This window comes from Haliaeetus leucocephalus, unplaced genomic scaffold (genome assembly GCF_000737465.1).
Source record: "Haliaeetus leucocephalus isolate CR32 unplaced genomic scaffold, Haliaeetus_leucocephalus-4.0 Scaffold120, whole genome shotgun sequence".
NCBI classification, from domain to species: domain Eukaryota; kingdom Metazoa; phylum Chordata; class Aves; order Accipitriformes; family Accipitridae; genus Haliaeetus; species Haliaeetus leucocephalus.
The window spans coordinates 69,298-84,511 of NW_010972556.1; the positions used below are offsets into that span (position 1 = coordinate 69,298).

The 15,214-nt window shown below is 35.5% G+C and overlaps 1 protein-coding gene across 1 annotated transcript in view; it reads left to right on the forward strand.

The window, feature by feature from the left end:
* Window positions 1–3,089: 3,089 nt before the first annotated feature.
* Window positions 3,090–15,214, forward strand: part of HCN1 (hyperpolarization activated cyclic nucleotide-gated potassium channel 1) — a 190,630-nt gene continuing 178,505 nt past the window's right edge. Inside the window, exons 1-3 of the mRNA XM_010585827.1 lie at window positions 3,090–3,176; window positions 12,639–12,670; window positions 13,113–13,536. Coding sequence (XP_010584129.1) covers window positions 3,090–3,176; window positions 12,639–12,670; window positions 13,113–13,536 — 543 coding nt within the window. The remainder of the gene's footprint in view (window positions 3,177–12,638; window positions 12,671–13,112; window positions 13,537–15,214) is intronic.

Sequence of the window (15,214 nt, forward strand, 5' to 3'; positions counted from 1 at the left end):
ACTAAATCCAAAACACAGCACTGTAGCAGCTACTGTAAGGAAGAAAATTAACTCTATCCCAGCTGAAACCAGGACAAGGTGTTTTTTGAAATTTGGAACAGAATGTTAAATGCAGTGATATGCTGCTGGGTGTTGAAAAATTGAGTAGGATTTGTACATGTTCTTATTGTGTATTTATTGAAGTAGTGAATTTATTATGATGGCTGAACTCTCTGAAATGGAAGAATAAATCTAAAAACAATTTGAAGGTTTTTGGTGTTGAAAAGAATTAAATCCGGGACCTAATAATTGTATTATTTCATATGCGTATTACTTAGCTAAATGTGAACTAAATATGACATAAATGATGACTGAATCCAATTAAATCTCCTTGGGTTTAGTTTGGTACTTAAAGATATTAGCTATGAGTTTAAAATTCCTTGTTTCCCTTTAAGCTGTCCTCTGTTCTTGTTTCCTGAAGATAGATTTTCCTATAGTCCGCCTGTATGCTGTGCTGTGTCATTCACATGCAGGCTAATTTTCTTCTGTCGAGAGATGATTCTCGTTAAGACAGGTCTGAGGAATGCTCCTTCAGTATGATATAACCTGTCAGTGTTCAGCAATTTCCACCACCACCCCCTTCATTCCCCAGGACTGTATGAATATTGCTTGATGTGACCATGGTTGTTTCTGTCATTTCTAAGCTGCACCCAACTTTACATTCTCCACAGGCTAGACCAAATTTATTTTTCTGTGGAAGGGATGGGAGAGCTCCAGTGAACTTCGACTCCCACACATGTTCCTCACAGCATGATAGAGTTCAGACTTGCTTCAGGGAAGGAGAGCTAGCTTTATAGCCCAGGAATGCAGGTACCATGAATCCCTGTAAAATGGGAGCAGATGTTCCTGCTGGGGCTACTGACTTGTAATTCCATAAAGTGTCACTGAATAGCAGCTCATCTTAACATTGAATATACATACTGATTTTATGCCACTGGCAAAATGAGCAAACGGAATATTATATTCAACTTGGTTTCATGCTTCCAGGACAAACTTTTCCACTTCTGGAATGGCTTTGAAAATGTCAGTTTTACCTAGTGCTCTGCACAGAGTGTGCAAATCTATAGGACGTTAGATGAAGATCCGAGATGGAAGTCAGGAGCCTATCTATATTTGGATTTCAAAATGAGCTAGGGACCTAGATACTTGTAAGCATCTGGACTCTGTGCCTGAACATCTTTCAGAATTCTAGGCATAAGGAACCATAAATGGTAAAACTGATTTTTAAAAAATGTCACCCATGGGTGCTGTACATTTGCAGAACTAGTACATCAGAATAATTTGAATATGCTTCATGTTCCATTTCTGCCATATTATATATTTTGATTTGCAGTTTACAGGTAAATATATTTTCTAAGATTATGATGAAAAATTTTATTAATCGTTTTCCGCCCTCAATTTCTTGCTGTTCTCCACCAATGAATTATTAACATCTATTTGGGTGTTCTAATTATTACACATCTTTAGCTTAAACATGTTTGAATAGTTCACAACTCGCTGTCCTCCAAAGATGAAACATAAATATTTGGCTAAAGTAAATTTTGTCTTTCTGAGGAATATTGGCTTGTGGCTAAAACCTCTTCTGAGATCTCCAAAGAAAGATGTTTTCATTTGCTGAAAGCCAGAAACCTATTTATTATATTTAGACAACTTCATTTTGAGTGAATATGGATGGAAGATAAAGATGGACATCTGGTGTTTTATTCACCATGGTAAAGAGAAGCTCTTTTGTTTTGCTGTATGAGAGCAACAGTCTGTCTGTACATCTGTAATCTGTCTGTATGGGAGTAAATGGCTTCCTTGGTACTTTTGCTGTTGTTTATAGTTCAGGTCATAGGTCCCTGACCAAAGTTTCTTTGAGTGCTTATTTTAGAGTTGCTTATCAGTGGCTACGATTATAGGCAACTTTACTTGCAGGCAAACACTTTCCCCTGTCAACCTTAACATGTACTGTTTGGCTCATCTTGAGAGCAGCAAGGGGGCTGTGCCCCTGTTAAGGAATATGTCCTACTTTGTTTGAGTGCCCAAAGATCGGAGAAGGAGAATTTTTGTACCAAGAGGCTTCAAAGTCAATTGTGAAAAAACAAACACTCTACTAAAATATAAAGTGAAGTAGATTATTAAATAATTCCCTTTTATATTTTTTCTGATAAATATTATAGGTGAAGCATATAACAAAGGCTCTGATTAAATTTGAATAAATTTTCAGATCTTAATATCTTTATCAATCTTTTATTTTTCAGGCTGAAAACTGACATGTTTTTCTGAAGCTTAAAGTGACTTCCCCTCTTTTTTTTAAAAAAAGAAAATAAAGGCAACTGTGGAGGAAGAAACCTTTATCTAATATACATATTTTGTATAACAACTCTACTTTAGATGGTTCTGTCTCAATGAAGAGAGAATAGAATTTTAAATTAATCTATAATTGGTAATATCTTTCAGTGGCTCAACAACCGTTTCATATGACTAAATTAAAACAAAATAATGAACAAATGTATTTCAAGCCAATAATCTGCCGTAATTCACTAAATGCTTTCAACACATATTTTATAAATGTAATATATACTGTTACTAGAAATGGATCTTGACCATCTATTTCAGTGTTGTGTATTACCTGTGACAAAATGTAATGGAACCTCATTTTTTAATTACAGCCAAGCGATGGATATGGCCTGCACTACTGCTGCTGGCAGAGGTGTACTGGAAGGAGAAAAGGCCTCATTGGATGTAAAGGCAATCTCTTGGAGTGCTTGATATTGCAGGTTATCTCCTGTTTTGCAGGTCCAAAGAAACATTTTATAAATAAGTATATGCAGGTTGGTTTTTTGGGGTTTTTTGGAAGGCATTTGATTGTTTGCTTTTTAAAGAATAACCAAAGCCATTTCATTGAAAAAACTTTGTTTCTTTATATTGAATTAAATTGCAAAAGGGCCATTCAGCAATCACATTCCATTACACTGACCAATGCTCATAAATGTCAGAGGCAGATTTTACATCCCCAGAAACTTGTTTTGTATTCCAAACTTCCACCCTTTGCTGAGCTGCTCGCAATGGCAGTACATGAGGCTTTACTCAGGCCTGCTTGCCTGGAGCTTGCTGGAGCATTAGAGGGTAAAAAGACGATGAGAGGAGCAGAGGTAAAGCTAACAAGATCATGGTTACTTAGGCCAATAACTAGAACATCTCTGAACATCATGTGTTCTCTTTCTCGTTTGCTTTGTTTGCTTTTCTGGGTTTTCCTTTTTCTTTTAAACAAGTGAATATCAGGTCTATCTGATCACTGCTCTGTCTAGCTACATAATTAGCTGATTTGTTTTGGCAATGCAGGCAGAACGCTATGCTGTCAAAAGGATGGCAAGACTGGAACGTGCAGTGTGTAAATTGGGAAATGTTAAAGAAATGTTAAAATTACATAGCATCTGCTTAAATACTGTGGGAGGCAAATGGCTAGCAGAGAGATCTGGACACAAGTTGAATAATGAAAAACATGGGGATTTCTGAATGTGGCTGGTACAAGGAGAGACCTGCAAGAGCTGCGTTTTATTTCTGGTAGGGACAGGTGTTTTAGTGTATGAATTATGAAATTATGGTAATGCTAATTTGTAAGTATCAAATAATGGTAAAACTGAATATTGAATTTCCTAGCTGAGCATTCTCCTTCCTACCTGCTCATTAGTGCAGTGCTCCTAAGGTGCATCACCCTTTGAAAAGGGGTTCATATAAATACACATGGGGAAAGGTATTAGCAAGCTTGTGGAAGATTACTTCTTCCATTTTGTTTGCACTGCATTTTCAATTAGTTGATGTTTTATATAAATTGATATGATGAATTCAGTGAACAGAAGTAATAAAATAATAATTCAATAATCATGCTAATACAATTTTTGTGTATATTTGAGTGTGTACCTGAATGTCTCCTGTATCTGCTCAGGAATCAAAACCATTCAGCCCAGGTGTTGAAAGTGCAGAGTAATTTCTGTCCTCTGCTGGAGAGGATTTGAACTTGTACATTTATTTTGCATAGCACTTCTGGCATGGATATTTTCAATAACAATATCACCTCTCAGACTTGTTCTGCTTTGACGGAGCAAAACAGTGAGAATACCTCTCCAGTGCAGTGGTTGCCTTCCCTGGGAGAAAGTTTTGGTTCCTGCTCTAGTTTATATTTGTTTAGAGAAAGAGAATGTCAGCAGTGTACTTCACTTCAGAGACACAGTATGGATTGGGGGTAACGAATTTCCCTGAGAGGTGGGAGATCCTGGGCTCAGCTCCCCACAGATATATGGCAGTCGAATGGATTTTCCAAGGCATTGGTGAGAGCTCTAGGTATTGAGCTGTTTTGCAAAAGGGGAATGTGCATGACATGACCCTAATTACTTACCATGTTGCTCAGTTGTTAATTTGATCTTTCTTTTTCCTTTGCTTTTCAAAAACTTTCTGAAATAGGTTTTAATCCTTTTTCATCAAAGTGTAAGTAAAAATGAAGAAAATGATAATTTTGATTTGATTTGAACACCAATTCCTTAATTTCTTATGTTATTTTCAGAATAAAAGTTACTAATATATGTTTCTAATACATAAATATTTTAATTAAATTTAATTACCTTTTGAAGCAAATGATTTACTGCAATGTGATATTTATGGATTACAATAAAACAACTTACTGATTCTTAAAATGGTAATTACAATTATTTTAAAGGGGTTGAAATCTCAGTACTATTTTTATATTTGAAGAAACAGGCTCTGGAGCCAAAGATCAGCCATAAATAGTTGTAAAATGGAATAATAATTTAACTTGATATATTTATGCTATCTCAATTACTTGTTCTTGAGTTAGAATCTTGTACATCTCTGTAGATACATAGGAGGTGTATAAATATTCAGTCATGTATATTTCTTTTCACTCATGGTGTAAGAGTACAAAGTCTGCATGTATAATCCATCAATTTGTTTCATACCCATCTATAGTTATTCTACACTTTTCTCATCTCTGATTTTTCCCTTCATGAATTTGAAGACTACCTCTTTTTTTTTCAGTTTAAACATAGTGCCCAGTCTTGCCTTCAATGAACTTTTTCAAGAAATTATTCACAAAATTCTAATAAATGAAAATTTGTGTTTGAAGCTGCTTGTCCAAATGTACTGTATCTTTGTACAGTTATATTCACAAAGCCAGTTTTACCTCTGATTATCAGAATGAAATTGTTAGTAGTAGTATTTATGCCAAATACCACAAATCTCTGTGTCTTATGTGAACCAAGGTGACAGTCCTAGTCTTGTTTTTTTTGTCAGAGATAACTCACCTCAAAAAAGTAATTGTCCCAACTCATTTGGTGGTCACAGGCCAGTCTCCTCACCAAACCCCATGACTGAGGTCTATCAATAGATACTAAGCAATGTCTTCCCCATCATCTCCTTCTCTGAAAATAAGTAGAGAAAATGGACTTTTCCCCATCAGCAGAAACTTTAAAGATTACACTGCTAACTGAGAGATTGAATTGGTTAAAAAAATAAATCTATTGAAGAAGAATATTAGGTGATACTGTCTGGCTTTCTTGGTTTTGCCGGGGGACATGGGTTAAGTTACCTTCCTTTTCACATGACGCTTTGTTGAGAAGAATTACAGAAGGCTTCTCCCAATTTAAGCCTTTGAATTTTTACTTAGTATGGAGGCATCCTAAATGTCATGTTTCTAAATGGCGCTCTTAAAATTACTGTCACTACAAAATTCTTAATTAATGCAAGTGTTCCAACATGAGATATGAGATTATTTTGAAGCTGAAATATTTTTAGATCTGTCTCTTTCAAACTTTTTCTCATGCCTGTAAAGTGGTCATTTCTAATTTGAGAATGTGAATGCGTATTTTATAGTGATCCACTACAGAAATTTGCTGACAGTTAAAGAATCAGTATATGGCAATTTACAATTAGTTTAAGGGTTGGTAATATGAAACTGAAACAAATCAGTTGGAGTCCCTACACAAAATGTTGCTTGACACTGAGAGGCTATGGTCTAACAGTTTGAACAGGGAGGGTGAATTTGAGGAAGGTATGTTACTTGTGTTTGACACATATTGATACAGAAGCAGTCTTGATCTGAAATATATGTTTTGATCAGCATACAGGTCAGCATAGAGAGATTCAACTTTTTCCAGGAGAAAACTCATTTGTGAGTCCTGACTCTTTATCAGCACTTCTTCCTAGCTGGTAGCTATTTGGACAGAAGCACTACCCTGCTTTTTCACAAAGGAATTGGGCTGAAGAAAGGAGGAACTGTGTAAAGATGGGGGAGTAAAAAAGCAGTATCAAAACTCCAGTGACACTGGTGCACCATTCTTGCCCAAGATTGAGTGGAAGTCAGGCTTTAATTTTTTCTACTGTAGTTTAATATGTTTCTCTGGAGGAAAAGTTGCTGCAAACATCAGATGTATTGAAGCACTTGTGGTAGGGGATTATTGGCTAAAACCAATGAGACTCATTATTAAATAATATTGCCATATTACATATATTTCTCTTTGTCCTCGCCTTCCTCCCCTCCCACATGCAATGAGGGCAACATTACTCCTGTACCTTTATTTCTCAGAAATCTGAGAATTTATTAATGCCTGTAAAATACTGTAAAAACTTTAGACAGAAGCTATTGCATGCACACCAAGAATTAGAAACCTTTTGATGAAATGTCCATTGCTTAAATATTAGTCAAATTTTCTGAAAATGTATATATTAGTGTAATGTTAATTAGTTAAATTTTAGCTTTCCATGAACACTACTGTGATTTTCTTTTCTGGTAATCAAACCTTAGAAGCACTCAAGCTTTAAACCTAACCAAAGGCTGTAACTAAAGCCTTTTGAAAGTTGTAAACTGCTGATCATTGGCTTCACTAGACTCTGATCAGGTGTCCCAAGAGCTGCATTTATCTCATCATCTGCCTTGTGCGTAGAATCACAACTGAGCAACAAATTGCAAATCTCCACTGCTAAGTGTATTTAGTTATCAGATAAAACTCATGAAATCTGTTTGAAATTGTGCAAGTTTGTAATTTTTGGATAAGTTCTATGGCTATATGAAAAAGAAGACTCAATATTGCTGAATTTTATTAATCTGTCTTTGAATTCCTTTTCTGCTACCAGGTAGGAAGTTGCATCAGTATTTAAAAAATAACAGCAAGGCATATAAATTGGATCTGTAAGTATATATGGCTAACCTTGAAGTAAAGGATTTCAGTACTAGTCTGAAATCAAACAAAGATTTCTGGTGGTCTGAAAACTTTATTATTATTTTATTTTTTTAATTGCTTTTAGTCTGAATCAGAATGAAACCGTTAAGCTGGAAGATTGCCAGGTCCAGCACTGCTCATAATTTGGGCAGGGGAACTGAGTTTTCAGAACACCAGCCTCTGCCTCATCCCAGACTGACCAGTCTCTGCTAGAGAATGCCTTTCTGCTGCTTCAGCAGGCTACCTGGCTAAGTCAATGAAAGTTCATTAAGCTTGATGTGTTTCAAATTAAAAAAGAATAGCAAATGTTGATGGAATTTTCACCTGAGAAAGTGTCACAGGCTTCTACTTAATAATACTTCTGCCCTTCAACCTCAGCACTTGAAGTATAGGAGATGCTGTTAGAACTCTACTGTAGTGTGTGCTTTACAATCAAAAGGGGTGAGCTATGAAAGGGACTCTCAGCCTTGCAAGATTCTTTGTTTGTGTTAACATAAGCTAAAAGCTGTCAAAGCAGAAATAGAGGAGAATAAAGAATATAAATCAACACTTTCAGGAGAACAGTTTGTCTTTTAAAAACAAAACAAACAACCAAACCCAACCTTTTGTCTTCCTAAAGCTTTGCAAAATTACGTACATTCAGATGAGGAAAGTTTTATCCATGCAGAAGGAGAACACAACTGCAGAAGGAACCTGTTTGCTAGCGCAAAACTGGCCAATGTAAAGAAGTGACACTTCACTAGTCATTTTAATGCATTTGTATTAATGTGATCTCACAGATAGGTTACAGCAAATTCTAAGTTTTGAAATTTTAAAGTAAAAAAATTGCTGAGCCAACATCATGGAAGCACCTCATAAGAGATTTGCAACATTTAAGCAGAGTTTTTTCCATGGCAGATTTTTGAATGCAATATTTCTTGTTAAAATAGAAGTTCATACTTAATTTGTATGCCTTCTTCCCAGAAGAAGCATGTTTTCCTCTAGGTGTGTGTATGTGTAAGAGAGAGACAGACAGGCAGAATGAATATGGATAGCTGGGCAGAAGGGAATATCCTCACTTTCAGGTTGTGGGGGAAAAAAAAAAAAAAAAGGGGATGATTTCTGAGAAAGTTTTCAAGCACAGACACCTGTGTAATCATGAAAAGCATTTGGTTCCCCTGAAGAAAACTCTCCCTTCTTCATTCTGCTGTTCTTACCAACACATCCCAGTAATTATCTGCAAGTTGCAGATGTTTTCAGGCATGTCTAGCTTTGCTCTCTCTTACTATAAGAATAATGTAGTTGCACAGTAAGAGAAATATGGCATGTCCTATGAGAACTGAATTCTGACATGGATAATATCAACTTCAGTGCTTGTTACAGTATGTTGTAGTAAAGTTTTAAGTTACTGTTATTTCTACTGAGATTGTTTTGTTCTATATAGGACATTGATTTCTCTGTTAGGTGAACTGATGATCCATGAAAGCAAAAGAAATAAAGCTGTGTTTGAAGGTGAGATAAAAAAACAGTCAGTACTCATTTCATTGAGCATCTGCTAGTCAATCAAAATATTTAAGTAAAGAGGAGGTAAGTTTTCCATAGAAAGCTTGTGAAAATTTTTTACAGTTCTTGATCTCTGAATATGTAGAGTGAAATCATGTCTCGCATGCATCAGGCTTGGTTTGAAAGATACTTTACAAGCAATTTGGATGAATATCTTTTTCAAAGACCTTTCACTTTATAACATGACTGATGAGTATTTGTGACTGAATTCCATGAAGTTTTACTGGTATGTTTTGCTCTTTTTTATTAAATAATCAGACTTTTATGATCTTTCTGGAAACTTGGATAACTTAATCTTAAGCAAAGCCCTGACTGCTCTGTAGCCTCAAGTTGCAGCACTCAGTGCCTTAGACATGCTGTTCACTCTGCCGTGTGGTTTGTGAGATTACTGACAACTTCTCCTGGGTCAATCTGGGTGTACCGTAAGGGTATTCATACACGAATACATATATAGTATATATATACATACATATACTATATAATCAGCATATATGAATATACTGATTCAAGGACATTGAGACTATTGTGTCAATGGGCAGCAATCAGAAAATAATAAAGAAAGCAAATCTGAATGACTTTTTACACAGTTGTGTATACAGCAAATTATGCAGCAAATTAACTAACTTACAGCTGAAATTTCCTTAAGACTCAGTTTTCTGTGGGTTGGATATAGAAACTGGAAAATAAAATGCCTGTTAGAATTCATAGTGCCTTACATTAAGCTTACTACACACATTGATTAATTAATACTAAGTAGTTTTTTATGACTGCTTGAGTAGTCACTCATTTTGAACAGACTGTTCATCCTATCCAGGATAGCCTGTGGCAATAAATAAATGACGAAAGCTTCAGCACCATGTTCCAGAGCTGTAAAAAACACCTTGTTATTACCATGAGTTTTGAAGTACAGATAAATTATGAGTGAAAAGATTGCTGAAAGAGGGCTATGAATCCAACTAGTTTTATTTGACAATACCAAAGTAAAAATTAGCGTAATTTTTTTATTTCTGTATAGAATAATTCTTTAAAATTTAGAAAAAATATGCCTTAAAACTGATTTTAAAACTTTTTAATACTCGAAGACGTTTTTCACCTACAGATATTAAACCTCTGAGTCTCTTTGAAGCATTTAAAAAGTTTCAGGAGTAGTTCAATGTGGTGTGGTGCTGATCTTTGTAGCTTCAGTTAAAGGCAACTAGGAGTAGCTATATTGAGTTAGCTTCAGAGGAGCAGTAAGCTTTATAGGTGTTTGGTATGGGGCTAAGGTCAGGTCCTGCTTCTCATTATGAGCTCTCAAAGATCTTATTACCCCCAGGCTTTTATTTTTTTCTCTTCATTCTTGAAAAATTTGTGTCACAGGCCTATTTCTTCCTTGCTTTTTGTCAACATTTTATAATACCTTATGTAAATCTGGAACTCTGAGATTGTAAGTTTTCAATTTATAACCATCCTTGGGGGGGTGGGGGAGGAAGTAGCAAAAAGAAATAAATAAGGCTAAAAATAGTTTGAAACAAAGGGCTATCTCTGTGTCTCAACAGCAGCTGCTTGCACTGTCTTGTGAAGCTTTTAAGCTCACTCTTGGTTACATGAATAGTAGGATGTTCTGAACTGGTAGGCAAGGAACGCATTGTATTACTTTCAGTGCACAGGTCACAGAAGGGCAACACAGGGAGTTGCATCTAGTTTTTCTCACCTGCAAGAAAAATATTGTGTAACATGGCCAACAGAATGGCTTTTGGAAACATTTTCCTAAAAGAAAATGGACGATTAATTTCTAAATAAAAAATAAATCATAATATAATAAGAGTTTTTCTTACTAACGAATCAGCTTATACTATATTGTGGGCAGAAATCAAAATACAAACCTGGTACAATCTCATAGTCCTTAGCATTCAATCTTATTTTATTACTGAAGCCCTAATGCTACCACCTTTTCTGACATTCAACATCAGGAACTCTAGTGTGTTTTGCATCATCGCAGTACATAACGATCCCTGAAACTGTGGATTACTGTAGGATAAAAACACCTGGTTCTGTATTATATTTAATGTTGCCTGGTTGTTGTGCAGCTTTGGTTAGCCTTTGTTGCATAATTGCCCCCTGCGCTGGTGAAGTGTAAAGGTCGATCTGAAATCAAGCAATGCTTTGCTTAGGAGTGATCCACAGATATAAGTACGCCTCTTGTGATTGTTTCTTAGTTGTTTTCCACACATTTTTAGGATTCCTTTGAGAGGTTTATTCTCCCAGAACAGTTTTTTGAGATATTTCGGTCAATAGCATTGTAAAAGTGTGTGTGGTAATTGTACCGGTAGATCATAGTATCAGTGATATATGAATTTAGTGGTTCCTTCTGTGTAGTAATTCTAGATTATTGAAAAGGAATCTAGCACAGCAAGAAGCCTATTACATTAATTTAAAAAGATAAGAGAAATCACGAAGTTTTTTGCAGATGCGGTACGGATATGGTTAATACCATCACATGTTAAGCAAAAATACATACAGTCTGGATAAAACTGAATATTTGTGGCACTTAATATTCACATTTATTATAAGATTGAAAAACGTGTAAGACAACACACATTGTGTTACAGTGGGAATTACTTGTAAAGTCTATTTAATGCAATTTTTGAGTACCAGTTAAAGGTACTTTGCCATCTGCTCTCTCAGAAGATAGTCAAGCCTGATCTCTGTAGGTTTATCTTAGAATAAAGAATATTAAAACTGGGAATTCTCATGCCACTCTCAGTTCTATGCTACTCTTCCTTTAGTGTGTTCTACAGTTACAGTTAATTATTTATATTCTCAGATCAGCAATTTGTAAACTCAGAAGTATTTTCATGGAGAAATGTGAAACAAAGGGAATTTATAAACCTGGATCATCTGGCAAATACAAGAAGCCATCTCCAAAACCTAATGTAATCCATATGCTCTGTGCAAGTCTAGCAAAAACTAAACTCATGGTTCTGAAATGTTTGTGAATGTTCTGAATGTGGCCACTTAAACTATTATTATTGTTGATCACCATGAACTTTTACTAAGATGAGGGTGTTTGTTGCATGCCAGGAGGCTGGTGCTACTACAGAAGTGGCCTGGGAGTCAGTGCTGGAGTGGTGTGCTGGTGGCATGTCCATTATATGTCCACTGTGCAGTGCCCCACTGTGATGGACGGCCAGAGCAGGGAGATAGTTGTGTAGCCATTGCTGCCTCTAGTCTTCTACAAAGTCTAATCAGTCCATGAGGAACTGTTGTTGACTGGTTTCTGTGGCTCTCCAAATCAAGTTTAGTTTAACAGATCATGTTAGCAAGCAGAACAAGAGGTCACGTATTGGGTTCAGGCTTTCTCAAGTTCAGTTTCAGTTCTTTTATTGAACAAGATTAACTTTCTTTGACAATTTAACATTTAGGAGTTACTGTAATTTTCTTAAAATCTGTTGGGTATATACTACCATCCCCTGGAAATCTTCCATCAGGATAGATGTATATTCTGTGTAACAGGTAGATTTACTCACCATTTCTATAATAGATACTGAAGCTATGAGTCTGGCTGTCTACCATTGGTATCAAGCACTGTTAGCATTCTAACAGTATTAAAAGGGAGCCTTTAGATGCTTCTGGAGCAAAGTGGTGAAATGCACTACCCATTTTATATTATGCAAATTGCAGCTATTATTGACCAGACTTCTTAGCTAGCTCTGAAAGAAGATAGACTATGAGATTATAAAAATGTATGAAAGTTCAATTCAGGTTGTAGAAGTGGATGAAGGTTTTGATGTTATCTAATTTTTGTTTCTGTTTTTTGCTTCAGTGCTTTTTTTTTCTCTTCCCGTAATTTTATTCCAGCACTGTAATGGTATGAGAACGTTTGCAAAGAGGTACTTACATTAATATGTTATCTGTTAGATATCTGGGTTTCCGTTTGGACAGAAGCATTAAAAAACCATTGTGTTGCTGAAGCACTTCTGATTGGCACCAGACATCAGTTTTAGTTATATAAACCCACTAATAAGTTTTGACAGGAGTCTGGATAAGTCTACTGAGTGCCACACATACACAGCTTTCAGATATGCCATGGAGTGATAAGCCATAGTACTGTTTATATTCTTGAGAAGGAAGGCACATAATGAAATGTATTAATTACTTTGTCTTCTTTACTGACTGTGACTATATTGAATGAGTTAAAACAATGAGTTTTCTTAGCATTAACAAAATGTTTAAGAATCTGGAGGTGAAGTTGGTGGCATGATAGAGACCATTTATCTAAGTGTGTTTTACCACATTACATCAACCATTCTGTTTCTTTCTTTTTTTTTTTAGGTTTTACTGGGACTTAATCATGCTCATAATGATGGTTGGAAACCTTGTCATTATACCAGTTGGAATCACATTCTTCACAGAACAAACAACAACACCATGGATTATTTTCAATGTGGCATCAGACACTGTTTTTCTATTGGACTTGATCATGAATTTTAGGACTGGGACTGTAAATGAAGACAGCTCTGAAATAATACTGGATCCTAAAATCATTAAGATGAATTACTTAAAAAGCTGGTTTGTGGTTGACTTCATCTCATCAATACCAGTGGATTATATCTTTCTCATTGTAGAAAAAGGAATGGATTCAGAGGTTTACAAGACAGCAAGAGCACTTCGTATTGTGAGATTTACAAAAATCCTCAGCCTGTTACGCTTATTACGCCTTTCAAGACTGATTAGATACATACACCAGTGGGAAGAGGTAAGATTTATACAGTTATAACATCACTCGTTAAGATCTTATTCCTACAAAAAACTAGTCGGGTCTCTCCGAAGAGCTACAGAAGAACCAGAATGGAATAAAGAGTTTTTACTCACGAATTAATGCAATTACATACAGGTGCTAGTAGAAAAGCCTTTCTGGAAAAAAAAGCACGGAATAACTGTCTTCTCTCTGCTAACAACAGAGATCAAAAATTGATGGTTTGGGACCATCAGCACAATAAGCATGTATGGGCTCCTATTGGGAATATTAGAAATTTTAGCAACCACCAAAATCTGCATTTGAGTTTGGTGACTAGCACTTAAACTCATGAAGTTAATGCTCTTGTAATCACAGAGAACTTAAAATACCTGTTCATATTTTTCTGTTTGAGGCAAAATTGAAACCATTTATATAATTTAGTAGATTTCCTAGAATGCTCATTGTTTGAAGGTTCTATGTAGGCTAAATAAATACTGACCTTCTTTATAAAAAATGGGTAGTTCAAGTTTTGAGTCATTGCCTTCTAAACTGTCAAGTCCACTATTTCCAGATGTGACCTTATGCTGCCTGCCAACTTGGCATGGTGACATTTCCAGGAAATTATGGCATTCCCTAATTTGGCATGCTCATGGCTAGGAAGTGTTTAATACTTTGGCACATACCACCATGATTCAGTCATTTCATTTCTTGCCTGTCCCCATTTCTGGAGTTCTAAATATCATAATATATTTTAAAAGGAAGTGCTAAAAACATGGGAAGAATAACTGCTGTTTTCTAAACCTTTCTTGCAGCAAGCGTAAAGAGAATTACCTTGTAAAGCATTTTCATGGAAGCACTATTAAAATAAGATTTGCATAATTTTATTTACCTGCTTTGATAAAGATTTACTTAGTTAAATGAATATTGAAGGATGATATGGTACGATTTCTGGTGCTTTTTTCTGCTGGTTATCTCCAGTATTACATTAACATTCCGGTTTAACAGAAACCTAAATGCAAAGCCATCTCACAAATAAAGTCAGAGTATATTTAAAAATGGCATGATGCTGGATGATACTAAGTATGAAAAGTCTAATAAATTTATAGTTGTTTCTCAAAAAGCTCCTGAAATAGGTCATTATTTTCTGTTACTGTATTTTGTAAATTCTGCTTCTTTTTGCCTCCCTGTAATGTGGTGTAACTATGTTTTTGACACAGAAAAAGAGCACTGCAGTTTTTTACTCAATTTAACTAAGGCAAATGATTAAGCATATTTTGCAGTTCTACCATAAAGCTGTGCTTTTGTCTTCTCTGTGCTTTACAGAGAGACAACCTTCTGAAATGCATTCAATGACATTATCTTCTGGCAGCTTCAGTTAATAGCTTGCTACTATAAAGCCCTACTAAGCAGAGAAATTAATAGCTTTTTTTTCCCCTTTCCATCAGTTGTCAAAGATAAATCAGGTATTCTAAATCAAAAACAGTTGAACTGGCCACAGAGTGGGACTAGAAGTGACCAGAGGAAGAGGTCCAAACCAGCAATAGCTGGTATTTAATCTTTAGCTAATGGCTGCTTGATTGCAACTTCACCTTTGATTCTACTAGTAAAACTTGTGAAATATTTCTTGTATGATACTTTATTTGACAAGTATTGAAAAATAAGTGGAGTCCATCTTTTAGTGTTTGATAAGACATAA